This window comes from Rana temporaria, chromosome 6 (genome assembly GCF_905171775.1).
Source record: "Rana temporaria chromosome 6, aRanTem1.1, whole genome shotgun sequence".
NCBI lineage: Eukaryota > Metazoa > Chordata > Amphibia > Anura > Ranidae > Rana > Rana temporaria.
In genome coordinates this window covers 11,092,484-11,119,949 of record NC_053494.1, presented here as the reverse complement: position 1 = coordinate 11,119,949, position 27,466 = coordinate 11,092,484, and the positions used below count along the sequence as shown (strand labels likewise).

Sequence of the window (27,466 nt, the reverse complement as noted above, 5' to 3'; positions counted from 1 at the left end):
TTGTGGTTCATCTATCTGCTTTATTGAGATTTACCCAGCAGTGACATAAATACGGTGACTCAGAGCCGAAGACAGGGACAGAAGATGGACGCAGTACAAAGACGTGAGCACACTCTATCACTCACTCAGACAAGCCGGGTCCCCTGCGCTCACCAATCACACCCTCTGCAAGCCCCTGCAGGTGTCAGCAGAGCGGGCCGAGCTCCATGAGGGAAAAGGGTGGGGGAGAGGGTAACCGTGTAACGCTCTGCAGGTCCGGTCTAGCAGGAAGTGAATCAACGCTCTGCAGAGGGGGAGGGGCCTCACACTACACAGACGCAAGCAGCCTCCAGTGACACCACCACAAAGAAGAGGGAGACTTTAATAGGCATGGTTGGAGACGAAGAGGGACTCTCCAGCAGCTGCTCCGCCGTGTCCAGTGGCAACGTACTTTCCTTGGCAAGCCAGGCTGTTGGCCTAAAAAATAAATAAAATAAAAAAGTCAGAAAAATAAATAAATACATTTGGAAGTTACTAAACCGACAGTATACATGAGGAAGCAGTGGTCTCACTGCAGAGGTCTTAAAACTCCCCCCTGCTAGGTCAGAACTAGAGCTCTCCAATCAACAGGGAGTGTTAACCGTGAAGACTGCAGAGTTATAGTTCAGACTCCTCAGGGAGCTTGTCAGACCTCTGGCGAGAGACCGCTGCTTCCACACAGAGAACAAGGGTCCTTCACTGCAGCATGTTGGCAGGGGACAGGCTTTTCAACTCAAGCTGTGGCTACTTTACAAAGAAAACAAAACTATAAGACTTTGCATAGCATAAAAAATAAAAAAAAGGATAAAAATGTTTGGGGGTTAGAAGTAGTTTTCTAGCAGAAAAAAGCCTGGTCAGCATTTGGAAAGTTTGTCTATATACACAATTTCTACATTACCCCATGACAGTGGCCATGTGATCAGGCAGATCTTTCCATCTGAATGATGGGCAGGAAGGGGTTAAAAGTTTTATTGCCCGTTGATCCTGCCATCAGAAATGTTATCTTTCCCAACTTCCTTTAACAAAGTTGTCACATTGTGGACAAATAAAAGCAGCTGACACTTCTTAAAGTGCAACTCTACCTTAAAAAAAAAAAAAAAAAAATTGTAAGCAGGAAGGCTTGCTATTGTGGAAGAGATGCAATATTTTGTGTGATACTGGCCCTTTAATACAGTATGGAACGAAAGGGAAAGAGGGCATCTAGTGGCGGAAGTGAGCACTGCAGCTAGTTGTACATACCAGTGCACGCTTGGTATATTCCTCTTGGGCGTTCTTGACGTTCTCCTTCTTTCCGCCCCAGGATTTAAGGGCAGAGGCTTGGAGGGCACGTCCGAAAGAGAAGGTCAGGGCCCAGGGCTTTTGCAGGGGGCACTTGTTGATGGCATTCAGGTGAATGGTAGCCTCCTCCTCACTCTGACCTCCGGACAGGAAGGTGATACCTGCACGGGGAGACAAAACACCATAACATTAAGATCAAGGCGCTCCTCCTCAACTTCCCCATTATTCCTGAGAGGTCTCCATATGCTTCCTCTTACCGGTGACTGCGGGTGGCACGGTGCGCCTCAGGGCGGTGACTGTTGCAATGGCAACCTCTTCATGTGCGTACTTCTTGGTGCAGGCATGGCCGGGGGTCACCATGTTGGGTTTAAGGAGAGTTCCCTCCAAGTAGACGTGGTGGTCGCTGAGGGCCTTGTACACAGCAGCCAGGACCTGCCGGGAGATATTCTCATCAGTATATAGTCATTTTTTTTTTTTTTTTTCTAAAAAATGCCCACAGACCTCTAGGGAGGGGGTGAAATGGGCATGCACAATTCAGTCCATCAACATCTTACATCAGGGTAATTGACATGTTTTGTCTATAGGGGGAATGGAATCTGGGCACCAGCATGTATAAGGCTGGGGGGGGGGCGGCATACGAGCACCAGCCTGTATAAGGCTGGGGGGGTGCCCCATCCAAGCACCAGCCTGTATAAGGCTAGGGGGGGCGGCATCCGAGCACCAGCCTGTACAAGGCTAGGGGGGCATCCGAGCACCAGCCTGTATACTGGGCCATTGACTTACATAATCAGCACCATCTACAATCACTAAGCTCTCCAGCCCGTGTCTACCCAGCTTTAGGCAACTAAAGTCACATACCTTCTCAGTGACGTACTGGCACCTCTTCAGATCATGGTCACCGTCAGGAAGAACCTCGGGCTCCACAATGGGGACAATGCCGTTCTGCAGATATATAAAAAGATCACAGGTTAGACAAAAAAAAAACAAGAAAAATAAAATAAAACACCTGTCAGAAATCCAGGACTGTCCTGTTCACTCTACCTGTGTTATCGCTAGGAGTCCAATCAACCCCCCCCCCTCTAATCTTAAACTACAAAAACCCCCCCCCCCCCCCCCCCCGTGGAAAAAAAGAGAAGGGGGAAAGGTTCTGTAGTTATCAAATGACAACTAGGCAGGGCTGACACCTTTGTTTGTGATTTCAGTCCAGAAAAGGTGGTCAGCCCACAACATGAAATTAGAAACCGAGCGCATTTCTAGCGGGATCAATACATACTTTTCTGTACTTGCAGGGTCCTTAGAGATATAACACATGAAGAAATACGCATGTATTACAGAGACCTACTGCAATTATTTTTTGCTCTGACACAAGCTTTAAGTAGGCCATTGTACCACAACATTAGCTGTGTGTCCAGTAACAGGGGGCAGGGCCGATCCGCCCTATAGGCTCACTATGCAAGCTGCTTAAAGCCCCGCAAATTACTAGAGGCCCCGTCTGGTGAGAAGTCATTTTCGGCCCCTCACCATGCTTCTCAACTCGCTGGCTGCATGGGAGAAGAAGTCCCCCCCCCCCCCCCCCCGCTTCTCACTTTAATGTAAGATATCATTTCTGACAGCAGAACACCCCCTCCCCCCGCTTCTCAGCTTTAATCTGATATATCACTGTCGGCAGCGCCCCCCCATATTCAACACTGCAAAATGCACCTTTGCCCATAACCCTGCCCCCCTCCATTAGACAATTCAAAATGCACCTTTGCAGACAAATCCTTGCACCGTCCCTCCCACCCTTCTCTGGATACATATACATTTCATGTCCCTTGTCACAACTTCCTGTCCACACTCTTATTCTGATAATACAGAAGTGGAGGTATTGCTACATATGCGGTCAGGGAGTAAAAGGTTTATTGCCGCAATAGGCCCGTATCTTCCTCAAGCTCTTCACAATAAAACCAGGATTGCGAAATCTAAAAATGACAGAATATAAGAGCGTTCCTCTAAACCAGGCATGTCCAAAGTCCGGCCCGGGGGCCAATTGCGGCCCCACTGATAATTTGAATGAATATATATATATTTTTTTATTATTACACATACACCTCTTGTGGCGAAAGATATACACTGCATTTATCGTTCTGGCAGCCTTGGAGGGGACAGGGAATGGGCAGGACGAGCGCCTTCAGATTACATACAGGAGAATCTCCTGTTCACTCGGCGGCCTCTGTAATAGGAAGTCCCATCTCCTGGGCTCGCATTGGACGACTGTTCTGTCTATCATAACAGGCGGGACTTTGTATTAAAGAGGCCGTCGAGTAAACAGGAGATTCTTCTATATGTAAATCGGTTGGCGCTAGTCCCCCCCCCCACCCCCTCTCCGAGGCTGAAGATGGGCATCAATCAGGCTGCACTGATGGCAATGGTGAGGCTGCATTGATGGGCACCAATCCTTATTTTGCTTCAGTTTTTTTATAAAAATGTATTTTTTTTCCTAAAAACTTCCCTCTTAGGCCCCTTTCACACAGACGGACTGTTCAGGTCCACCTGTCAGTTTTCACAGCAGACCTGAACGGCCGCTCCATACATCTATGGAGCGTCGGATGTCAGCGGACACATGTCCACTAACATCCGACCCATGGCGGATTGGGCGAGATCTGATGAAAACGGACATGCTGTGTTTTCATCAGATCGCTCCATAAGAGACAGCGGTGCCGACAAGCCCCTCCCCGCTCAATGAGCAGAGAGAAGCTTGTCATCCGCCAGCTCAGCGGACTGATCTCCCGCTGAGCTGGCGGATTCCGTAGCGACGGAGTCCGCCTCATGTGGAAGGGGCGTGTAAAATGCAGATAAATACAAATACAAAAAATAAAAGAGCACAAGCTCATCCCTATACTCTTCACCACAAAATGCAAGAGAATGCTTGTTGGGCAGTGTATTCGCTCATTTGCATTTAATGGTTCATAGAATGTCAGGCAAAATGGTTGGCTCTCACGCATGTTCACTTCATCAAATTTGGCCCCATTTGAAAAAAAAGTTTGGACACCCTGCTCTAAACATTGGGCCATTGTGTTGCAATATAAAACAGAGGGCGGGGTCATCCGCTGCTCACTTTGGCATGCACTGCTGGGTCTCGTAGTTCCAAAAAATATGCCCATTATGGACAGGAAGGAATCTGTAAACCTGTGTAAGCTCCAGCAAGTCAACATGGAGCTTACACAGGGCTTACCTGCTCTGGCCCCAGCAGCTGAACAGTGAGGGGTTCAGGAGTGAGGAATGGTGGGTATAGGTCGCTGGAAAGGGGCTAGTTAAGATACATTTTTAACATTGGAAAAAAAAAAAAAAAAAAGAAGGATCCCTTAAAAATAGGAGAGGAGGAGAGAGAAATGGTTTGTTACCTGTTGGCAAATGCTGGCATAACGTGCAAGCACGTTGGCATTCTCAACGATGGCGAGACGAGAGGGGGTGTGGTCAGAGATCTTCAGCACACAACGCCACTTGGCGAAGTCAGCGCCGTCCTTCTTGTACTGGGCACAACGCTCAGACAGGCCATCCAGACCTAAGGGGGAGGGAGCACAGATATATGAACACCACAAATCCCTTCTGTTATTGAATAAAGCAGACCTGAACACAAGCCATCAGCTCTAGAATCAGATTAAAGTGCATGCAAAGCTAAACCTTCACCACCCATAGCTATAAAAGGCACCCTTCTCTATTGGTTCTGGTCATTGTCTCTGCTACTGGAAGGGATCGGAAACCCAACATTTTTTTTAGGTGTTCAAAAGGAACAAAAGGGGAGAGGAAATCTTTCAATGGGAACACTAGATCAGGGGAGAGACCCAACTGCTCCCTTTTATTTCTTTCATTACTGTCAGTTTGGTCTGCATAGGCAAGGTGACAGGGTCTCTTTACAACACAGCAGAGAACTGGAGTGCAGTATTCCAAGGTAACCGGTCACAGATCTGCATTGATTAGATTGGTTGTTAAAGTGGAGGTTCACCCTAAAACAATTATTTAACATTACATCCAGCATACTAACGACATGTATAGTATGCAGGCATTTATTTTTTTCGCCGTACATACCGTTATATTGTTACTTTCCCCCGGGCTTCTGATTCCCACGGGACTGGGTGTTCCTATCCCTGGGTTAGATGATTGACATCTGGTGAAAATCTTCCCATGGCGCATAAAGCGCGTCACCAGTTTTCCGTAAATAGCCGACCTGCGAGTCGGCTCTATATGGCGCATGCGCAGTCAGCTCTACACGGCAGGCGCCATATAGCGCTGACTCGCAGGTCGGCTATTTACGGAAAACTGGTGACGCGCCTTGGGAAGTTTTTCACCAGACGTCAATCATCTAACCCAGGGGTAGGAACGCCCAGTCCCGCGGGGGAAAAAAAACAATATAACGGTATGTACATGTCGTTAGTATGCTGGATGTAATGTTAGATAATTTAGGCCAGGTTCACACCTATGCGAATTGAGTGCGGCTTAAACCGCATCCAATACGCAGAACATTTCTAAATACATTGTTTTCAATAAGGCTGGTTCACATATGTGCAATGCATTCGCACTGCAGTAAAACCGTGTGCGTCTTTTAGGCATTGCAGTGCGGCTCAGGTGCGAATTCAAGCCCATTATCTTCTATGGGTATGCAGCTGATTCGCAGATGTGTTCAGTTCTCTTCAGGAATTTCTCTCATTCAGCTCAATACACTTTTCCCCCCACTCTCCTCTCACCCGGAACTTCTCCCAGGTCTCCAAATTCGCATTTAAAATGTTGCTAATCTGCTGAACACTTCCCTCATCTCTCTGCAGAGATAAGAGAGCTGAAATTCGCACCGCACAAGTGCGATTCCGGCCTTAGGGTGAACCTCCACTTTAAGATACATCACCACATTGGTCTACCACACTTTAAAACAGCAAAGGATTGGTTGGTTAAGAGAGTCTCACGATTTTCTTAACTGTTCCATTTTTCACAGATGTAAAGTACATTAAAATAAATCTGCTCCTGATATAAAAATATCAAAAGACAATTGTGGGCTGAGAAGGCATTAAGATGGTAATTTCCATATCCCCCAGGGGCATAAACCCCCGATAGACTCAATTCACTTTAACCTACACTTATTCCAAAGGCCTGATCTAGATCTGCATCTCTCTTACCCTGTGTTGTGGTCTCTCCGTTGGTTCCAGCCAGTGGGACAACACCTTTGTCAACCTAGGAAAGGAAGAGAACAATTATGTAACAGCTGGTCTCGAACCAAATAAAATGAAAGCCCGAACATACAGACAATCCCCCTTGGCTCACCTTGATTCCCACAAGGCCTCCTTTGTTCTTGATGACCTTGGTAAAGAGGTCGCCACTGTCTGCCTTGTGGTAGAGAGTCTCGTGGAACAGGATGACGCCACCAATGCAGGGGTTTACTCTGTCGTCAGCGGTGAACAACAACTGGCGGTAGAAGCGGCGGTTCTCCTCGGTGTTCTCTACACCAATGGAGGTCAGACGCTTGGCAATGCTGCCTACAGAACAAAAGACAAGGAAGGTTGTTAAACGTAACCCATCATTTATTGAACAGGTCTGCATGAACGCATTCCTGACATCTCACAATATCAGCTGTAGGCCGTCAATACAACTCCCTGCGGCTGTAGGTGCTCAGCATTATACCCCCCCCCCCCCTGCAGGCTCCCAATATTACCCCCCCCCCCTCAATATTGATATCTGAACTCAGCCCTTAGTGGTTAGTCTCTGCCAATTACCTAATCTAGATCTGGTAGAGAGAACAAAGGCAGCTGGCCCAACAGGGACCCATTTGTTCATTTCACTTCCTCTGGCGTTTCAACATCCGGAATTATTGCAAGTTAAAGGGATTGTAAAGGCAGAAGTTTTTTATTTTTTTTTATTTTATCTTAATGCCTTCTATGCATTAAGATAAAAAGCCTTCTGTGTGCAGTGGCACCCCTCATACTTACCTAAAGGGGAGGGGGGAGTGGGGTGTCCCCCCCCCCCCGAACACTTTGGGTCTTTCTGTTTGGCAAAAACCCAGAGGTGATTAACCACATCAGCGCTGGAAGATTTACCCCCCCCCCCCCCCACTTCATGACCAGGCCATTTTTGCAATACGGTGCTGCATTACTTTAACTGACAATTGCACGGTCGCGACGCTGTACCCAAATAAAATGCATGTCCTCCCCCCCACAAATAGAGCTTTCTTTTGGGGATATTTGATCACCTCTGCAGTTGATTTTTTTGGCGGTGGACAAATTGGACACCTGACACTTTCTGGGGACTGTACTAACGACACTGGCAGGGATTAACATCAGGGGCGATCAATGAGGCAGTTTTCAGGCGTTTAGTGCTAGAAATAGATGCCTGAAAAACCGCCCCCCATTCATTCCTGTGTCTCTTTTCACACTGGGGCGGTGCACTTGCAGGACGTTATGAAAAGTCCTGCAAGCAGCATCTTTGGGGTGGTTTGGGAGTGCTGTATTTAGCGCTCCCAAGACGCCCTGCCCATTGAAATTAATAGGCACCACTTCCAAAGCGCTGCGGAAGGGCAACACGGGTGTTTTTAACCCCTTCTTTGGGGTTAAAACCGCCCCGCTAGCAGCCAAAAAGCACCGCTTATACAGCGCTTTAGAGCCAACGTGGCCACGGCTCAGTGTGAAAGGGGTTGAAGTGTGTTCCCTAGGAGCGACTGCTGTGGGGGAGATGCCCTGACTAGGGGGGGGGGGGGGGTGTAAAGATTAGTGTTCCTGCCAGGAACACAGGATCAGAACATTCCATTCTTGCAGAATGGCTGCCTGCCTTGTTTACTTTGACAGACCGCCGTGCTGCTTTTCTCACGAATGATCGGCGGGTCCCATTAGACATCGCATTCGCCTGACCCGCTGAGCACAATCACAGCAGGAATGGGTCACGCATGCCCCAGACCTGGAACCATCAGATCATGTACGTAATCAGGCGCAGAGAGACCGCTCTGCCGCAGTTAATCTATGTTGGGCGGTCACCAAGCGGTTAAATGGCACCAAAGAAAGCTCCATCTTAAAAAAAAAAAAAAACACACGCACACACAATTAAATATGGGTACAGTGTAGCATGACCATTCAATTGTCCTTCAAAGTGAAAGCTGAAAATTGGCCTGGGCAGGAAGGGGGGTTAAAATGCCCGGTATTGAAGTGGTTAAAATGCCTTGGTGAAAAAACGATCACATCTGTCAGTGTGTTTATGTCAGAATGCACTCCGGCGGGACAATAACCGCCTTTTGTTGACAGTTGCTATGCTACCAACTACTCAATGACAAGCGCTGTTTATTACCATGGACACAGGATGAATCTAGGCGTTATGGCAATGCATTCCTAATTAAAGGATAATCAGTCTTTCAAATTACCCACCTCCCTTCCCCTCCCCTCCTCCACAGCTCTCCTCTAAAATGTAAGCTCTTCTGTCCACCCAACTTCCAAAAACCCGTGTGCAGAAAAATCCCATCCCTCCATAGGATGAGAGACCGCCCTGGGAGAGTCCTTCATTTTATTGCCATTGTTACATAGTACTTTGCCCTGCAGTCCTATGGTGGGAGAATGAGGACGATCGATGTACAGTGTGGGGACGATCGATGTACAGTGTGGGGACGATCGATGTACAGTGACCCCGGTCATTCCAGCATTGGACTCGCATTGAGATTTTCAGCCAGCGAATTCTGGAGCTTATTTCTCAGACTGCTGGATGGGCGTCATTTGGTTCCAATTTAAAAATCATATATTTGTATGCCATCTGTATTGTTACATGCTTTATTCATTGAAGTGTATATTTTTTTATCACCCATTACGTGTCTGCAGTGAAGACATTTAGAATATTCCTTGGGCAGGACTTAATTCCAGTCTGAGACCTCAATGAGGAGATTTCACTTACTTCCTGTCTGCGTCACCAGGACAAGAAACAGGGAGGTGTAGATGTATTATAGCAGTGTTCATCAACCCTGTCCTCAGGGCCCACTAACAGGCCAGGTTTACTAGATCAGTGGTCATCAACCCTGTCCTGCAGGGCCCACTAACAGGCCAGGTTTGCAAGATAACTGAAATACATGACAGGTGATATGATTTGCTGCTCAGTGATTGCCGTATTCTAGTCTGCATCTCCCCAAGGTAATACATAAAACCTGGCCTGTTAGTGGGCCCTGAGGACAGGGGTTGATGGCCACTGTATTATAGGACAGAAAGACAGAGGCAGCAGTAAAAACAAGGGTCCCGATGCAACCCAGGGCCGGTGCTACCACTAGGTAAACTAGGCAGCCGCCTGGGGTGCACTTCTGCTCAGGGGCGCCCAGCCACTGCTGTTCCTATTCTCCAACAAGCAACTAAAGTCTCAGCATCAGCAGGCAGCCGCCGCGCCATTCATACATAGTGTCAGAGGCGCACTGACGGCAGAGGACTGTGTCTACGTCGTGACTCCCGAATGAATGGAGGCAAGCAAACATTCTTTGACAGGCGCTAGCGGGGCTGCATCTGACGGGCGCTAGCGGGGCATACATGGGCAGGGCAAAAGGGGTGGAGCTAAAGGGGGTGCAGAAAAATGAGGTTTTGCCTAGGGCACAGGTGTCAAACAAGGCCGAATCCGGCCCTTGAGGCCCTCGCACCTCTCCTGCAACTGCAAGAGCGCTCCAGCCCTCCTCTAGACCCCTACTTTCTGCTTTCAAGCAATGCATCCAGCTTCTTCCCAGCAGCAGCATAAGGAAAGGGGGGTGCACTGTGAGTGGGGGACTCAACTTCTGATGGGGGGGTGGCTCTTGACATCTACTGTAAGGGGAGGGGATGCGCTGGACATCTAATCTTAGAGATACAACAGGCCCTTTTGAGGGCAATCGGCCCGCGATGAAATTGAGTTTGACACCCCTGGTCTAGGGTGTCAAAAATCCTTGCACCAGCCCAGGAGAGTCAGGACGCTCTACGTTGCAGATAGAGAAATGAGCTGTGTGCAAGTGGGTGTCCTGACTGTCCTGTAGTCCAAGAGAGGGGGCGAGCACGACACTCCACACCAGGGAGAAAGCCTTGCATTACTGTGTGGAGTTACAGACGGAAGAACAGGAAGTGAGGATTTCTCAGAAGAAATAAGGACATTTAAAAGCAAAATGGAAGGATGAGGTAAGTGGAAGGACTGCACTAAGGTAAAGGAAGAGATTTAGGAAAAAAAGGAAAAAAAAAAAAAAAAAAAAGTCATACATGTGCATTTAGCGTCTTGGCCAAAGATCAGATTCAACGTTTCTGAAGACGAACACAGATTTACGGAAAGACGCCCAAACCCCCAGCGCCCCTCTTACCTGTGGACTCATCAGCGGCCAGGATGCCCTTGCCGGTGGCCACGATTTTCTGTGCGATTTCATGGAGCTCCTTCTTCTGCTCAGTGGTCAAGGCTGGGTATTCGGTAGGCATGTTGCTGCGTTCTGGAATAAAGCAGAGCGACTCAGGATTAGGCAATGAATGGCTGGGAATGTCAGGGTGGGGCGGGGCGGCACGTACAAGAGGACACACCTATACGGTAATACCTGCCCTAGACATGTCTATGTTAACCCCTTCCTCACCAAAAACACCTTACAGCAATCTGACAAGCACTGATAGCGCCTACAAAGGTCTACTGCTGTCGTCCCCGGGTTTCCGTCCCTTTGCAAAATCCTACCCAAAATAGACAGCTCTAAAAATAGGCTCGTCCGCCGGCAGAGAGACATCCTCCAAGAGAGATAGAGAGGAGACTTTAGAGGACACACAGACCTTCAGAGGTCCACAAGAGAATGGCTCCGCTGTGACGCTCTGCTGGCTCTGGCCGGCGAAGGGTTACAAATACGGTTTATGAAAGTGATGGCTCATAGTCAGGTTTCCTTCTTTACGGAAATGATGAGGCAAAAAGGAAGTTGCAGAATCCTTGAGGCCTGGCCGAAGACTGAGGCGGCACCGAGCACACATGGGGGGGTCCTCATGGTGGGGGGACGTTGGCTGCATGGCATGGTTAACCTTTTCCCTTCCATGCAGAACAAAAACCAACATGAGCCTCGAGTATTGTCAACGAGGCTGGTGTGGGTTTATTAACCCCTGCATGCTCAAGGCACGCCCCCCCACCATTTCCTGTCTGCACCAGAAATATATTAACCTCGAAGATGCCACAGTTAGATACCCATTTACTGCCATCAGTCACATTCATGGTCCTCCAACATTCACTCCCACAATATCTTACAAAGTACATTTTCATTCCATCATCAGTTATATGCAAATATTTTCCATCCCTAGCCCTGTATGTTGTCCATCCTTCCCACTGACTCCATCCTCACTGTCATCAGTATTGTCCCTATCTTCATCCTCTGCCAATCACTGACCTCATCAATAATCAATGACCTTCCTGTCTGTGTCCCCATCCATCTCCATGCAGAGGTCATCAATGAGCTGGGCCTGACCTTCAAACCTCCCCAATAGTAGATGTACTGCTTTCTCCATTGCCGTCCCCACCTATCTCCCTAGTCCTTTCTCCGTCCCCACCTACCTCCCTAGTCCTTTCTCCGTCCCCACCTACCTCCCTAGTCCTTTCTCCGTCCCCATCACCACTGACTTCTCTAATTCGTTCTCCATCTCAACCTACCTCCCTAGTCCTTTCTCCATTTTCACCTACCTCTATAGTCTCCTCATCACCACCTACCTCCCTAATCTTCTCTCCATCATCACCCATCTAGCTAGTCTTTTCTCACTTATCTTCTTAATTTAATTTATCCATGTTCTCCTATTCACCCTACCTTCACTTCCCTCAACTCCTCTATCTCCTTCTTACTGACCTCTCTACATCTCTCCCCATCCCCACCTACTCTTCTCTTGTGGCTTTACTACCTCCCTAGTCTTCTCTCCATTGTCATCTACTCCTCTCCCCATCCTTATCCCCAAGTAGTTCCATACTCCTCTCCCCATCTAGCTCCCTTACCACTCTCTCCATCCCCCCACCTAGCTCCCCTACTCCCCATCCTAGATCCCGTACTCCTCTCCTCATCCCCCACCTAGCTCCCCTACTCCCCATCCCCCACTCCTCATCCCCATCCTAGCTCCCCTACGCCTCTCTTCACATCCCACCAGCTCCCCTACTCCTCTCCCCCACTTGCATAAGTTCTCCTCCATCGCCATCCCCTCCTTACCACTCTATGATGTGATGTCCTCCTGGTCCTCAAGGGGTCCCCCTCCCAATCCTATTACTACAGATTCCTTTCATAACCTTCTCCATCCTTGAGTGACGTCACTGCCCGCCATGCTGGGGGTTCCCCTGACCTCCTCCTCCTGTCCAACATTCTATAAAATTACAATGTATGGTGGATATCCTCCTCTCCCCTGGGTCTGTAGAAGTAATGATCCTTCCACCATCCAACACCCCCAGCCTTCCCCATCCCCAGACCTCCCCTTCCACCATCCAGCACCCCGATACATCCCCTTCCCCCATCCAGCACCCCCAGACATCTTCCCCATCCAGCACCCCCAGACATCTTCCCCATCCAGCATCCCTTTCCCCATCCAGCACCCCCAGACCTCCCCTTTCCACCATCCCCCATCCAGCATCCCCTTCCCCCATCCAGCACCCCCAGACCTCCCATCCAGCACCCCCATCCAGCATCCCCTTCCCCCCCCATCCAGCACCCCCAGCCTTCCCCATCCCCAGACCTCCCCTTCCACCATCCAGCACCCCAATACATCCCCTTCCCTCATCCAGCAACCCCCAGACCTCCCCTTCCCTGCACCCCCAGACATCCTCTTCCCCATCCAGCACCCCCAGACCTCCCCTTTCCCCCATCCAGCATCCCCTTTCCCCCATCCAGCCTCCCCTTTCCAGCATCCTCTTCCCCCATCCAGCACCCCCAGACCTCCCCTTTCCCCCATCCAGCATCCCCTTCCCCATCCAGCCTCCCCTTTCCAGCATCCTCTTCCCCCATCCAGCACCCCCAGACCTCCCCTTTCCCCCATCCAGCATCCCCTTCCCCATCCAGCCTCCCCTTTCCAGCATCCTCTTCCCCCATCCAGCACCCCCAGACCTCCCCTTTCCCCCATCCAGCATCCCCTTCCCCATCCAGCCTCCCCTTTCCAGCATCCTCTTCCCCCATCCAGCACCCCCAGACCTCCCCTTTCCCCCATCCAGCATCCTCTTCCCCCCCCATCCAGCACCCCCAGACCTCCCCCGTCCAGCATCCTGAGCTCTCACCTTCTCGTCTGTCTCCTGTGAAGTGACTGATCTCAGGCTTCTCATTCACAGCGTCATGTAGCAAGGCGGAGGGGAGGGGCGGGGCCAGCAGTTAAAGGGACCACTCACATCCTCAGGAGCACAGAGCTCCTTTCTCCCTCCAACTCAAGGTCATCCAGGATTATTGGAGACCATCGGGGGGGGGGGGGGGGGGGTCAGCTCTGCCAATGACATTTCACACTGCACCATGGAGGAGATATTATTTATTATCATCTTTCATTTATAAATCTACAGCTCCATGGAATTCACTATCACCATGGGGGGGTCACCCATCTGCTGTGATTAATGGGTGATCTCCCACTATCTGTGTCCCCAGTAATGTCATATATGAGATGGGGGGCCCTGGGTGTCACCTTTATGAAGGTCACCTATAGAGATATCAGACGTGACAGCAGGCACATAGCCCCTCTGATGTCACATATACAGTCATCTCTGCCAGCCACACACCCCCATCTTCTTCCTGTGCACAGTCATCCCAAGGCTGCAAGAGCATCACACCCCCTCCTCCCCTCCCCCTCTCCCCCCATCTCCAGCTTTAGAAAAGAAGTCTCTGCTGCTGCTGCTGATGACAACTTCCTCTTCACTCACATAGACATAATCAGGAATATGGGGGGGGGGGGGGGGGTATTTGTTTTTTAAAGTGACAGAGGAAAAATTTTTAATTTGTTGCTAAAAAAAATATATATATATATCAAAATGTAATTAACGGGGTAGTAAAGGTAAATTTTTTTCACCTTAATGCATTCTTAAAACATCTGCGGATTAGAGGCCCCCCTTTACTTACCTGACCCCTCGAAAGTCCTGCGCCGCGCAGGCTTCTCGGCCGTCTTCCCAACCCATTCATTGGTCGATTGAAAGCAGCGCAGCCATTGGCTCGCGCTGCTGTCAACCACATCCCAAATGGCGCGGCGCGCCAGGGGGCGGGGCCGAGCGATACAGTCGGCGGCTATGGCGGGGAGCGCGCCCGCAAGAATTCAACACCGTGCGAGCTCGCATGAAGGTGTTGAGTCTTTGTGGGGGGGGGGGGGGGCGCCGAGACAGCCGCCGAGGGACCCCAGAAGACCAGGTTCGGGGCCACTCTGTGCAAGACGAGCTGCACAGCGGAGGTAAGTATGACATGTTTGTTATTTAAAAGAAAAGAAAATAAACTTTAGTGATCCTTTAAAAGTAAAAGTTTTGCTGCGTTGGCCGGGAATCGAACCCGGGTCAACTGCTTGGAAGGCAGCTATGCTCACCACTATACCACCAACGCTCCATGCATTGTGCTCAGAGAGGAGACATTATTCTGATACAATGTTACTTCTATGATACAATATTATACAATGTTACTTCTATGATACAATATGATATAATGATACTTCTATGATACAATGATACTTCGACAAGGATACACTACTGTACTGTACTGTACTGTCCATGGACACACTATAGAGTTCTACAGGGCCTACTTAGTCCACATTAAGGCTGCATTCACACCTTTGCGTAGGCGATATGCCTCGTATTGCGGCGACATGAAATAGGCGTTTTGTCCCGCGATTTGCGGCGACAAAACGCATAATTTTTGAGCCTTGTTTTTTGCTGGAGGGGTGATTTTAGCATTGTCGGCTATGCCCGAATGCTGAAGCCGCCCGAAAAAAGGGTCCGGGACTTGTTTTGCGATTCAGGTGTTTCGGCGTTCGGCGTGGAGATGTGAACCATCTCCATAGCCGACATTGTAAAACCCCCCCTTCAGCGTATTGCAGGCTGCTGCGGCGTCGCGCTTCAGGCGTATATACGCCTAGGTGTGAATGGGCTCTTGCACCTACGTGTCGCTTAAAAATACTTTTTTTCCCAAAACGATGGTGTGTAGGCAACTTCGTCTTTGAAAATTGAAGTTTCAAAAACGTTGTTTTTTACTTCACAGAAAATGTCGTTTTTTTTTCATCACATAAAGTGATGGTGTGTACGGGGCATAACTGAGTATATCCCTAAACTCAGAACAACCAATAGGAAATCCTCTGTCATGCATCTAATGGCAGTAAACCGGTTTCTGGTTGGTGGATATGGTTGCTCTTTGCACTGTCTGGCCCTGAAGGGCCAGAATTGGACAGCCCCGATGTTAGTGATATAGGGTGACAGAAGACATAAAATGACATGGGGTGGCGGTCACCTACGGTCAGCAGGTGCGGACGGATAAGGTCCAGACAGTCACCATCCTTGTCTGCAGGTCACATGGGTGCGCTGTGATCCGGGGGGTCAGTGTTTAATCAGCTGTTGGGTGACGGTAACTGAGCCCCGGGGATGTCGCACCAGAAATAGCCGCGACCTTTACGGAGAGCAGCTGCTGACTGCTGGGGCCAGCCGGTGTGTACAGGAGCTTGTGCCAGAAAATAGTTACTGCTGAGGAAACTTCTGGGCTTGTACCAGCAGCAAAATGTCATCTACATGCAGTATTTTGTATCCAAAGACTATCCAAACCCAAAAGTAAAAGGCAATACATTGCAGCTTACCAGTCCTTAGATGTGATGGCTGCATTTGTTTTCTTTTTTTTGCAGGCTTTTTTTCTTTTTTTTTTCACCTGGTGGTCTTGACATAAACACATCCTGTCCTAGGGTGACAACGCTCACTGTACTGTATCTATGGAGGTGCAGTGTTGTCACCCTAGGACAGGATCTCAGAGCTCCCTCACCTTTTTCTTTTCTCCATAACATTGGGCAGGAGTCTCTAAATGTTATAAGAAAAGGGCCAGTTTAAAAATTTTGTGAAACAAAAAAGTTTACTGTCCTTCAGACTTCAGGGGGGGGGGGGGCTAGGGCCAGTGGGAGTAGAAAATGTCCCATCATTGGTGTCAGTGGGAAGTAAAGTGTCCCATCCTTGGTGTCAGTGGGATGGCTAGTGCCTCATCGTGGGTGTCGGTGGAAGGAATAGTGCCCCATCACTGGCATCAGTAGGAGGAATGGTGCCCCACTGTGGTGTCAGTGGGAGGAATAGTGCCCCATCACTGGCATCAGTGGGAGGAATGGTGCCCCATTGTTGGTGTCAGTGGGAGGAATAGTGCCCCATCATTGGCATCAGTGTGAGGAATAGTGTCCCATCATTGGTGTCAGTGGGAGGAATAGTGCCCCATTGTTGGCATCAGTGTGAGGAATAGTGTCCTATTATTGATGTAAGTGGGTGGAAAAGTGCCCCATCATTGGTGTCAGTGGGAGGAATAGTGCCCCATAGTTAATGTCAGTGGGGGGAATAGTGTCCCATCATTGGTGTCAGTGGGAGGAATAGTGCCCCATAGTTGATGTCAGTGGGGGGAATAGTGTCCCATCATTGGTGTCAGTGGGAGGAATAGTGCCCCATCATTGGTGTCAGTGGGAGGAATAGTGTCCCATCATTGGTGTCAGTGGGAGGAATAGTGTCCCATCATTGGTGTCAGTGGGAGGAATAGTGCCCCATAGTTGATGTCAGTGGGGGGAATAGTGTCCCATCATTGGTGTCAGTGGGAGGAATAGTGCCCCATAGTTGATGTCAGTGGGGGGAATAGTGTCCCATCATTGGTGTCAGTGGGAGGAATAGTTCCCTATTGTTGGTGTCAGTGGGAAGTCGCATCAAAGTAGTGCAGGAAACCTTTTAAAAAGTCGCTGTGACTTGATTCACATTGATTGGAACGGCCACCATTGAAATAAATGGGTTTTCTCTTGTCATGTGACTTTATGTTTTCGCAAGTTGCATGACAAGCCACAGCAGTATGAACCAGGGATCGTCTACCTCTTTGTCCCCTGCTCCATCTGTCAACCACTTGTCATACGAAGCTTCAATAAAAGGCTTTTTGGAATTTCAGCCATCAGGAATCATTTCCTTATATCAAAACATTAGGTGACTGTGTTTATATATTGAACTTATTTGTTTTGACTATAAGTTTAATATTTGTAACTTTGAGTTACTTTGTATCTCTTTGTATCTTTTGGGGTATTATTATAAGTAAATAAGTGCATTTCGCTACAAAGACTTAAAGCGGGAGTTCACCCATTTAAAAAAAAAAAAAAAATCTCCCCTTAGCTTCCTGCTCGTTCGGTCTAGGGGAATCGGCTATTTATTTTAAAATATGAGCAGTACTTACCCGTTTTCGAGCTGCATCTTCTTCCGTCGCTTCCGGGTATGGGTCTTCGGGAGCGGGCGTTCCTTCTTGATTGACAACCTTCCGAGAGGCTTCCGACGGTCGCATCCATCGCGTCACTCGTAGCCGAAAGAAGCCGAACGTCGGTGCGGCTCTATACTGCGCCTGCGCACCGACGTTCGGCTTCTTTCGGAAAATCGTGACGCGATGGATGCGACCGTCGGAAGCCTCTCGGAAACCTGTCAATCAAGAAGGAACGCCCATTCCCGAAGCCCATACCCGGAAGCGACGGAGAGGATGCATCTCGTAAACGGGTAAGTACTGCACATATTTTAAAATAAATTGCCGATTCCCCTAGTAATAACGAGCAGGAATCTAAGGGGGAAAAGTGCCCTCTAAGGGTGAACCCCCGCTTTAAACAATGATCCATGCCAATGAGCTCCAGGTCGGGTTGAGTTTTGGAAGACGGGGCTTGACCTCACGGACGATTCCTGGCAGAAGAAAGGACACCCCCGAGGCATTTGGAAAGGGAACAATGAGAGCCGCCTGGACGGGTCGCCGGGCCTTGTGTTGTGGGATTAGACAACCGCGCCAGGAATCTGCTATGGTCAGCGAGATTAGGGAAAGAGGTGGGAGACCGACAGACGAGGGGGGGCTGAGGAATCAGACGACCGTCATGGCGATTCTTTCAAAACAATTAGCTTGTAAGCTCATACGAGCAAGGCCCTCTGATCCCTCCTATATTGAATTATAATGTAACTGTACTGTCTGTCCTCATGTTGTAAAGAGCTGCATAAACTGTTGGTGCTAAATAAACCCTGTATAATAATAATTATAATAATAATAATAATGATGATGATAATAATAATAATAATAATAATAATAATAATAATAATAATGATGATTAGGGTTGTTCCGATACCGATACCAGTATCGGTATCGGGACCGATACTGAGCATCTGCGGGAGTACCTATTTGTCTATCATCACCCGTCCAATCCTGAGCAAGGGGGAGTGTCTATACGCGGCGGGGAACAGACAGCTATTCAAATGAAAGCTGTAATGTTCCCTGCACGCTGATTAACTAGGCGGCGGCATCTAGGTATGGGGAGACATGGCTGCATATATGGGGGACATGGCTGCATATGTGGGGACATGGCTGCATATGTGGGGGACATGGCTGCATATGTGGGGGACATGGCTGCATATGTGGGGACATGGCTGCATATGTGGGGACATGGCTGCATATGTGGGGGACATGGCTGCATCTGTGGGGGACATGGCTGCATATGTGGGGGACATGGCTGCATATGTGGGGGACATGGCTGCATATGTGGGGACATGGCTGCATATGTGGGGGACATGGCTGCATATGTGGGGGACATGGCTGCATCTGTGGGGGACATGGCTGCATATGTGGGGGACATGGCTGCATCTGTGGGGGACATGGCTGCATATGTGGGGGACATGGCTGCATATGTGGGGGACACGGCTACATCTGTGGGGGACATCGCTGCATATGTGGGGGACATGGCTGCATTTGGGGACACATTTAAAAAAAGTATCGGTATTCGGTATCGGCGACTACTTGAAAAAAAGTATCGGTACTTGTACTCGGTCCTAAAAAAGTGGTATCGGGACAACCCTAATGATGATGATGATAATAATAATAATAATGATAATAATAATAATAATAATAATAATAATAATAATTATAATAATGATGATGATGATAATAATAATAATAATGATAATAATAATAATAATAATAATAATAATGATAATAATAATTATAATAATGATGATGATAATAATAATAATAATAATAATAATAATAATAATAATAATAATAATGATAATAATCTGTTCTTGCAAAGTGATTTGTGATGTCTGCACTCTTCCTAGCAGGGAAGGGGTTAACCCAACGCCTGGTGGTCTGACAGGTAATTATGGCAGGAACGTGTCATTACGGTAACCAGGCGCCACTGACTGTGTGAGTCGTCTCACGTACGCTCATACGTAGAAGGGGCGAGGATCGCACCCCCTGCCTCCAGCATGCAGCCACAGGAAATAAGGGGGGGGGAGGGGCACAGCGAACGGGGTGAACGTAAGCTTTTATGTCATAAGAAGGAAAATATAGTAAACCGTAACAACCAATCAGAAATCATCTGTACGTTGTGAAGGTCAAGGTTAGAATGTAAATGCTGCACTTGCCTAATCACCCCCATGTGGGCCAGAGCCCCCTTATTTGGACCCCTGATATTTAAGCAAAGCGCCCCTAACAGAGCTCCTAAAAAATGTAAAAAAAAAATCTAATAAAAATAAAATTGTGATAAAATAATAAAAACTACTGACACCATCCACTGCTCTACTGACACCAGTTTGCGCAGCGCTTTACAAAATGAAGGCAGACAGTACGATTACATTCAGGGGCGGAATGACAACTCATGGGGCCCCCATGCAATCAGAGATTATGGGGCCGCCATGAGGGCAATAGGAGATTATGGGGCCTCCGGGCAATAGGAGATTATGGGGCCCCCGGGCAATAGGAGATTATGGGGCCCCCGGGCAATAGGAGATTATGGGGCCCCCGGGCAATAGGAGATTATGGGGCCCCCGGGCAATAGGAGATTATGGGGCCCCCGAGCAATAGGAGATTATGGGGCCCCCGAGCAATAGGAGATTATGGGGCCCCCGAGCAATAGGAGATTATGGGGCCCCCATGCAATCAGAGATTATGGGGCCGCCATGAGGGCAATAGGAGATTATGGGGCCTCCGGGCAATAGGAGATTATGGGGCCCCCGGGCAATAGGAGATTATGGGGCCCCCGGGCAATAGGAGATTATGGGGCCCCCGGGCAATAGGAGATTATGGGGCCCCCGAGCAACAGGAAATGTTGGGGCCCCCAGGCAATAGATTATGGGGCCACATAGTATACACACACATACACACATACAGTATACATACACAATATACACACACAGACACACAATATACACACACAGTATACATACACACAGAATATACATACACACAATGAAAAGGTACTGGAGAGGCTGGAGAGATTTTTACATACTGTCCTGGTTTTACTGAGGCTGGCAAACCTGATGGGGCCCCCTAGTGGCATGGGACCCTCAGGCAGTGCCCGAATGGTCAGTCCACCCCTGATTACATTACAATTTGGTACAAGAGGAATCAGAGGGTCCTACTCACTAATAGTGGAGTCTTGTACCACGTTAGCCATCAATTAATGCAGAAAGTTTGAAGTTCAAGTATTCGGGACCCCTTGGATCCCCTGCTCAATCGTGTGTACGGGGCATTCGTTTTTTTTTTTTTTGCCCTATTAGCACAGAACATGCACTTTCACTGGGTAAATTGCTATGCACTTTTTCTTTAAATACACCCCTTAAACTCCATCCTTTTTGCAATATCCTATGAAGCAAGCCTGTGGTGAGTTGAAGAAGATCCTGTAAGTTACTGTATAGCAAAGACTACACCCTAAAAATAATCATTAAAAAAAAGTTAGGCCTCGTACACACGACAGAGTTTCTCGGCAGAATTCACCGAGAAACTCGGTCAAAACCCGGATTCTGCCGAGAAACTCTGTCGTCTGTACAGTTTTGGCTCGATGGAGCCGCCGAGGAACTCGACGAGAAAATAGAGAACATGTTCTCTATTTTCTCGTTGTCCTCGTTCTTCTATGGGAGAAGCCGGCCCGCTGAGCTCCTCGGCGGCTTCATCCCAAAACTCGACGAGGAACTCGACGTGCCAAGCACGTCGAGTTCCTCTGTCGTGTGTACGGGGCCTTACACTTTGGGAAAGGTCAATGTGATCAAATCTCATCAGAAAAAAAGTACCGGTATCTATATGCAGCCGATATAGGATAAAGGAGGCTGAAAGGAGAACTGCCGAAAGAAAACCTCTCCAGCATCTACCGTATAGCCGAACAACCGATTTTAAGTAGACTTACCCTATATACGTACTTTTGGATAATCCTAAATGCAATCACAGACCCTTTAAATAAAGCAGATTATCTATTAAAGCCCAGCTTTAGACAAAAGCTTTTTTTTATTTTGCACAGAGTAAGAGAAGACTAGAATCTCTGAATGATAGAGATAGATGAGGTGGTGGGCCCTGGTGTAGGTGGTGGTTTTTCCAAGGTGGGTCCCTCTCCGGTGCTGTTGTGGGGTTCTTTTTTCTTTTGGGTTCTTGGAAGACTAACATGAACCTCAACTTTATAGAGAGAGGAGGTGGTGGAGTGCTGAAACAGGTATAGGTGGCTACTCCGATCCGGTGCAATATCTTATTGTTGGTACCTCTCTAGTACCACAGTGGGGTTCTGCTGCTTTCTTTTGTGTTATTGGAAGACTAACAGGAACCTCAACCTTACGGAGGTGGTGAAGTGCTGGTCCTATTGGTAGGTGGCTATTCCAATAGCATACCTCCCAACCTTTTCAGATAGGAATGAGGGACACCTATCAGCAAAAGTATGCAGGCATAGGACACACCCCCTGGCACGCCCCCTTAAAGGAGAATTGTACAAAAAAAACAAGATTGGTTAAACCAACAAGTGTTTTTTTTTACCACTACTATTCCTTTATATTGGCTTTTGAAATTTACAAATGCAGCAATTTAGAAATTGGATGAAATTTTGTTGGTACCTCTCTAGTACCACAGTGGGGTTCTGCTGCTTTATTTTGTGTTCTTGAAAGACTAACAGGAACCTCAACCTTACGGAGGTGGTGAAGTGCTGGTCTTATTGGTAGATGGCTATTCCAATAGGCACCACTCTTGTGTCCTTGGGGGGGGGGGGGTCCAATGCCTTCTTTTGGGTTCTGGGAAGACTACTTAAAAAATCAACTTCAATGAGAGAGGAGGTGGTGGTGTGCTGGACTTGGCCTATTTTGTTACTCCAAGAAAGCGTAATAGGTTTTTGGAAGCTAGTTTTCTATTAGCTCTAATGAAGGGCTTCGAAAACTACCAAGAACTTCAACTTAATAGAGACAGGAGGTGGTGGAGTGCAGGACCAGGTATAGGTGGCTACTCCGATCTGGTGAAATACCTTTTTGTTGGTACCTCTCTAGTACCACAGTGGGGTTCTGCTGCTTTCTTTTGTATCCTTGGAAGACTAACAGGAACCTCAACTTTATGGAGATATGAGGTGGTGGAGTGCTGGTCCTATTGGTAGGTGGCTATTCACATGATCTTGTGTCCTTGTGGGGGTCCAGTGCCTTTCTTTGGGTTCTGGGAAGACTACTGAAAACATCAACTTCAATGAGAGAGGAGGTGGTGGTCTGGAGTGCTGGACTTGGCCTAAGTTGCTACTCCAAGCAAGTGTATTGCTTTTTTTAAGCTAGTTTTCTATTAGCTCTGATGAAGGGCTTTGAAGACTACCAAGAACCTCAACTTAATATATACAGGAGGTGGTGGAGTGCTGGATCGTGGCTATTCCGATCTGGTACAATGTCTTTTTGTTGGTACCTCTCTAGTGCCACAGTGGGGTTCTGCTGCTTCCTTTTGGGTTCTTGAAAGACTATCAGGTATATTAACTTTATAGAGATATGAGTCGGTGAAGTGATGGACCTATTGGTAGGTGGCTAATCTGGCACCTCTCTTGTGTCCTTGTGGCGGTCCAGTACCTTTCTTTGGATTCTGGGAAGACTACTGAGAACATCAACTTAATTAAAGGGTTACTAAAGGAATTTATTTTTTTCTTTAAAATAACAAACATGTTATACTTACCTCCACTGTGCAGTTCGTTTTGCACAGTGTGGCCCGAATCCACGTCTTCTGGGGTCCCTCGGCGGCTGTCTCTTACTCACCACAGTCATGCGAGAGAGCTTGCATTGTGGTCAGTAATTGCGGGCGCGCTCCCGTGATACAGCAAGCGGCCAAAGCCGCTCGCTGCCACAATGTGAAATTGGAAACAGGCCCTTAAGCTGGCAGAGGTTCTAACCCTTCCCAGCTCTATCCAAAACTAAGAAAAAGAATAACTTTGGCTGAAGTTGGGATTTCAGATGCCAGTTTGATAACAAATTATATAAGCCCAGGGAGTGGCGTGATGTGATCTGAAGGGTGCAGTTTGTTTAGCACCCAGCCCAGGTGTCTGGCCGCTCGCCCGATGTTCCCGCTCACTCACCCGATATAACTGGTCAATGCAAACACAAGCAGGATGAACAATAAGGGGGGGGTTTAATGTGCTCACTCCCTGGAATCAGCAGATTTGGCGTTATGATATCAACCCACCGGGGCTGTCAAATCCCATTTGTACAGTCAGGCAATTTAAGACACAATAAAAATATGAAAAATATCAGACTTAAAATTTCATTTTTATCCTATCAGTCATCATCGCTCTCCCATCGGCTACATTCCTTATGGTTGCCAATGTCCTCTTCTTTGGAATGGCCCCCAATTTTAAGGCTCATTCACTTCTAGCTCATTCAGCGGCGGTGATCTGAGTTCACCAATGCAGAGTCAGCACAAGGACTTAACATACTATACTATTTACATTCCTGTCTACATGCCCAGCTCACACCAAAGCATTGTGTTGGTGGAAAAAAAATGCAAGTGCTACTTTTTTATTTGGGTCTACTGGTGACCACCAATTTAAAGTCCATATTTTTTCCTTTTGCATGAATATTAAAAGTAGACACTCTTTTGGAACGACAGTCGTCCAATCATTAAATGTTCTTTCTCATTCAAATGTTCATTAAAAAAATCTACTGTTTGGCATACTTAAAGATATGGGAAAAAATAATATATATATATATATATATATATATATATATATATATATATATATATATATATATATATATATATATATATATATATACACAAAAACATACATCTATGTTTAAATATATATATATATATATATATATATATATATAAATATATATATATATAAAATTATAAACATATACATATATATATTATGATGATGATAATGATGATATAGGATTTATTCTGCGCCGAATACGCCCTCTTAGGGGCACGTCTATATATTTTTTATAAATATATATATATATATATATATATTGTCTGTGACAAGCATTACAATGTGGAATATGTTCATTATTCTAAAATCCTAACCATCTCCTGAAAAACCAACTTTGAACCATCATGAATACTTCACATTATATAATCATGAAACGTTTTCTTCATGCTCCAAAGGGCAAAGCCCACAAAAATTAAAAATAAAGCAGAAAAATAAATAAAAGGTAAAATAAAAGATAAAAGTCTTTCAATGTAACAATCACATAGCTACAGTATCTCACAAAAGTGAGTACACCCCTCACATTTTTGTAAATATTTTGATATATCTTTTCATGCTCAGTGTTGCCACATGAAGAGATATAATAAAATATTTACAAAAATGTGAGGGGTGTACTAACTTTTGTGAGATACTGTATATCAGTGGTTCTCAACTCTGTCCTCAAGTACCCACCCCCCCCCTCCCCCATGGGAATTTCTTTTAAGCCCTGTACACACGATCGGTCCACCTGATTAAAACGGTCTGATGGACCATTTTCATCGGTTCATCGATGAAGCTGACTGATGGTCAGTCGTGCGTACACACCATCTGTTAAAAAAACGATCATGTCAGAACGCGGTGACGTAAAACACACAACGTGCTGAAAAAAACGAAGTTCAATGCTCCCAAGCATGCGTCGACTTGATTCTGAGCATGCGTGGCTCTTTAACCGATGGTTGTGCCTACTAACGATCTTTTTTTCTCATCGGTTAAATTTAAAACAAGTTGGCTTTTTTTAACCGATGGATAAATAACCGATGCCGCCCACACACGATCGGTTTGAACCGATGAAAATGGTCCATCAGACCGTTTTCATCGGTTTAACCGATCGGCCACTTTCACACTGAGGCGCTTCTAAACTGCCAGTAAAAACACTGAGCGCTTTTCAGGCGCTTTTGAAGAGCTTTCCATTCATTTCTATGGAGAGGGGAGTTTTTCACAGCCCTGCCAGCGCACTGCCCCAGTGTGAAAGCATTCATTGATTTTAATGGAAATAGGTTTTCATGAGCTTTTTAGGCGCTGTTTTTAGCGTGAAAGCGCGTGAAAAGCGCCTCCGTGTAAAAGTGGTCTTAGGCTCCATGCACACTGGGCTTAAAAAAACGTCTGTTCTCTTTGGAGTATAAACACTCATATGGAGCATTTTTTTGTACAAAGTTTAGAGAAGTCTGGGAAAGTTTTACGTTTTTTCTGCCTCCCAGCTCCAATTAGAAACGCGAATGAGAAGGTTTTCTTTTTCTGCCTCTAAGGCCTGGTTCACACTGGTACGATTTGAGATGTCAAATCGCATCTCAAATCGGCGGCATTTGCCGGCAATTGTCGGCAATGGCACCGATTTCAAAAAGTAGTTCCTGTACTCCTTTTTGCGATTTCAGGCCGCGATTGACATCTGTGCAGAAACCTGCACAGATGTCTCTGAAATCGCGGCTGAAATCGGGACTGTCAGCGGGAGTGAAATCGTGCGAGTTCAGCTGAACTCCCGCAGCCCAGTGTGAACCTGGGCTAAAGCAAGATAAAGGGAATCCTGCAAACATGGCCTGTTGGGGGTACTTGAGGACAGGGTTGAGAACCATTGCTGTATATAATATGTGAAATAAAAATTACAATGTTGCAACTAGGACTAGAGATATAAAAAGCCATTAAATATCCAAATTTCTCTGATATTGGAATATTTGTGAAGATATGTTCTGTGCAGCGCATGCAATGCTGGGCCTCTATGAATACATGTGCACAGCACAGTCAGTTTAAAAATAATAAATAAATAAATAAATAAATAAAAATAAAAAAAATATATAAAAAGTATAAAGGATGATGGGTCTTTTTTTAAATATTAAATAAAAATTGCTACAAACGAATGTAATCATTTGTTCAGTTCTGTTAGTGGAGAGCACAAGGACCCCCTCCATATAAAATCCCCCCCCCCCCCATTCTAGGACGGTGCCTCTTACCTGGGTGCTCAGCTGAAGCGGACAGGTACGTCGATGACTCGGCTCTGAGTGACCACACTGTCAGCACCGGGCTGGCTTATAAAGGCAGCTGTCCTGGCATACACTGAATCCCATTGACCTTCAGGGACCACCCCTGACCTTTTCCCACCCGGGTAAATATAGCATCCCTGGCCTCGGTATGTGTAACCGGATAGAGAGTGACATTCACAGGACACGGTGGCATACTCTTCAAGGTGAAGGGACAGAATGGAATCAGCAACACTCCGGATGATATAACCAAAGAGAAGATGGTAGAAATCCCAATCTATGAGGAAATACATTTCTCTAATGTTTAGAAATGACTAATCAGAAATGATATACAGTGCATTGAAAAAGTATTCATACCCCTTGAAATTTTCCACATTTTGTCATGTTACAACCGAAAACTTAAATGTATTTTATTGGGATTTTATGTGAGAGACCAACACAAAGTGGCACATAATTGTGAAGTGGAACGAAAATAAATGTTTTAATTTTTTTTTTACAAATATTTGAAAAGTGTGGGGCAGTGGGGTTGCTAGGTAGGTGTGGGGGGTGCAGGCCGGACTTGGTGACACCCGCCAGAGGGGTGACACCTGTGGCTAGTGACACCACTAACAATGCCCGCTGCCCTGTGCCTCGCGCCGCGGCTGTGTCCCTCAGCGGAGCGGAATGAAGCCGCCGCCCCCTCCTCTCTGTTTGCATCCACAGAGGAGGAGGAGCCGGCGTTCGAGGGACACACCACTGTGTGTATATGCTGTTCTGAGGTCTGTAAGGTAAGGGGGTGTCTATACTGACGGAGAAGGGGGTGTCTAATGCTGGGGGGTCTGTCTGTTCTGCTGGGGG

At 47.2% G+C, this 27,466-nt stretch overlaps 1 protein-coding gene and 1 non-coding gene across 3 annotated transcripts; both read right to left on the bottom strand.

Annotated features, from left to right (window-relative positions):
* On the bottom strand, positions 1-26,710 carry ALDOA (aldolase, fructose-bisphosphate A). 2 transcript variants are annotated; one of them, XM_040356152.1, is made up of 9 exons: positions 26,603-26,710; positions 10,595-10,717; positions 6,589-6,800; positions 6,444-6,498; positions 4,680-4,840; positions 2,155-2,238; positions 1,554-1,728; positions 1,258-1,457; positions 1-456 (listed from the first exon to the last, which is right to left on the bottom strand). In XM_040356152.1, exons 2-9 carry the CDS (start codon positions 10,704-10,706, stop codon positions 361-363), a joined length of 1,095 nt encoding a protein of 364 aa, XP_040212086.1. In that variant the 5' UTR covers positions 10,707-10,717; positions 26,603-26,710; the 3' UTR covers positions 1-360. The 2 variants fall into 2 exon arrangements, with proteins under 2 accessions (XP_040212086.1, XP_040212087.1); XM_040356153.1 differs by lacking the exon at positions 26,603-26,710 and adding an exon at positions 13,495-13,583.
* TRNAG-UCC lies at positions 14,714-14,785 on the bottom strand. The gene has a single exon. It is a non-coding gene; the product is annotated as a tRNA-Gly (tRNA).
* Positions 26,711-27,466: the final 756 nt, after the last annotated feature.

What these genes read in the sequence shown, in the direction of transcription:
- ALDOA (XM_040356152.1), bottom strand. Translation starts at nt 10,706, where the DNA reads ATGCCTACCGAATACCCAGCCTTGACCACTGAGCAGAAGAAGGAGCTC. An exon ending in GCCAGTACGTCACTGAGAAG is followed by an intron (nt 1,729 to 2,154) that starts GTATGTGACTTT and finishes ATCTCCCGGCAG; the next exon opens with GTCCTGGCTGCTGTGTACAA. An exon ending in AATATACCAAGCGTGCACTG is followed by an intron (nt 457 to 1,257) that starts GTATGTACAACT and finishes TTTATTTTTTAG; the next exon opens with GCCAACAGCCTGGCTTGCCA.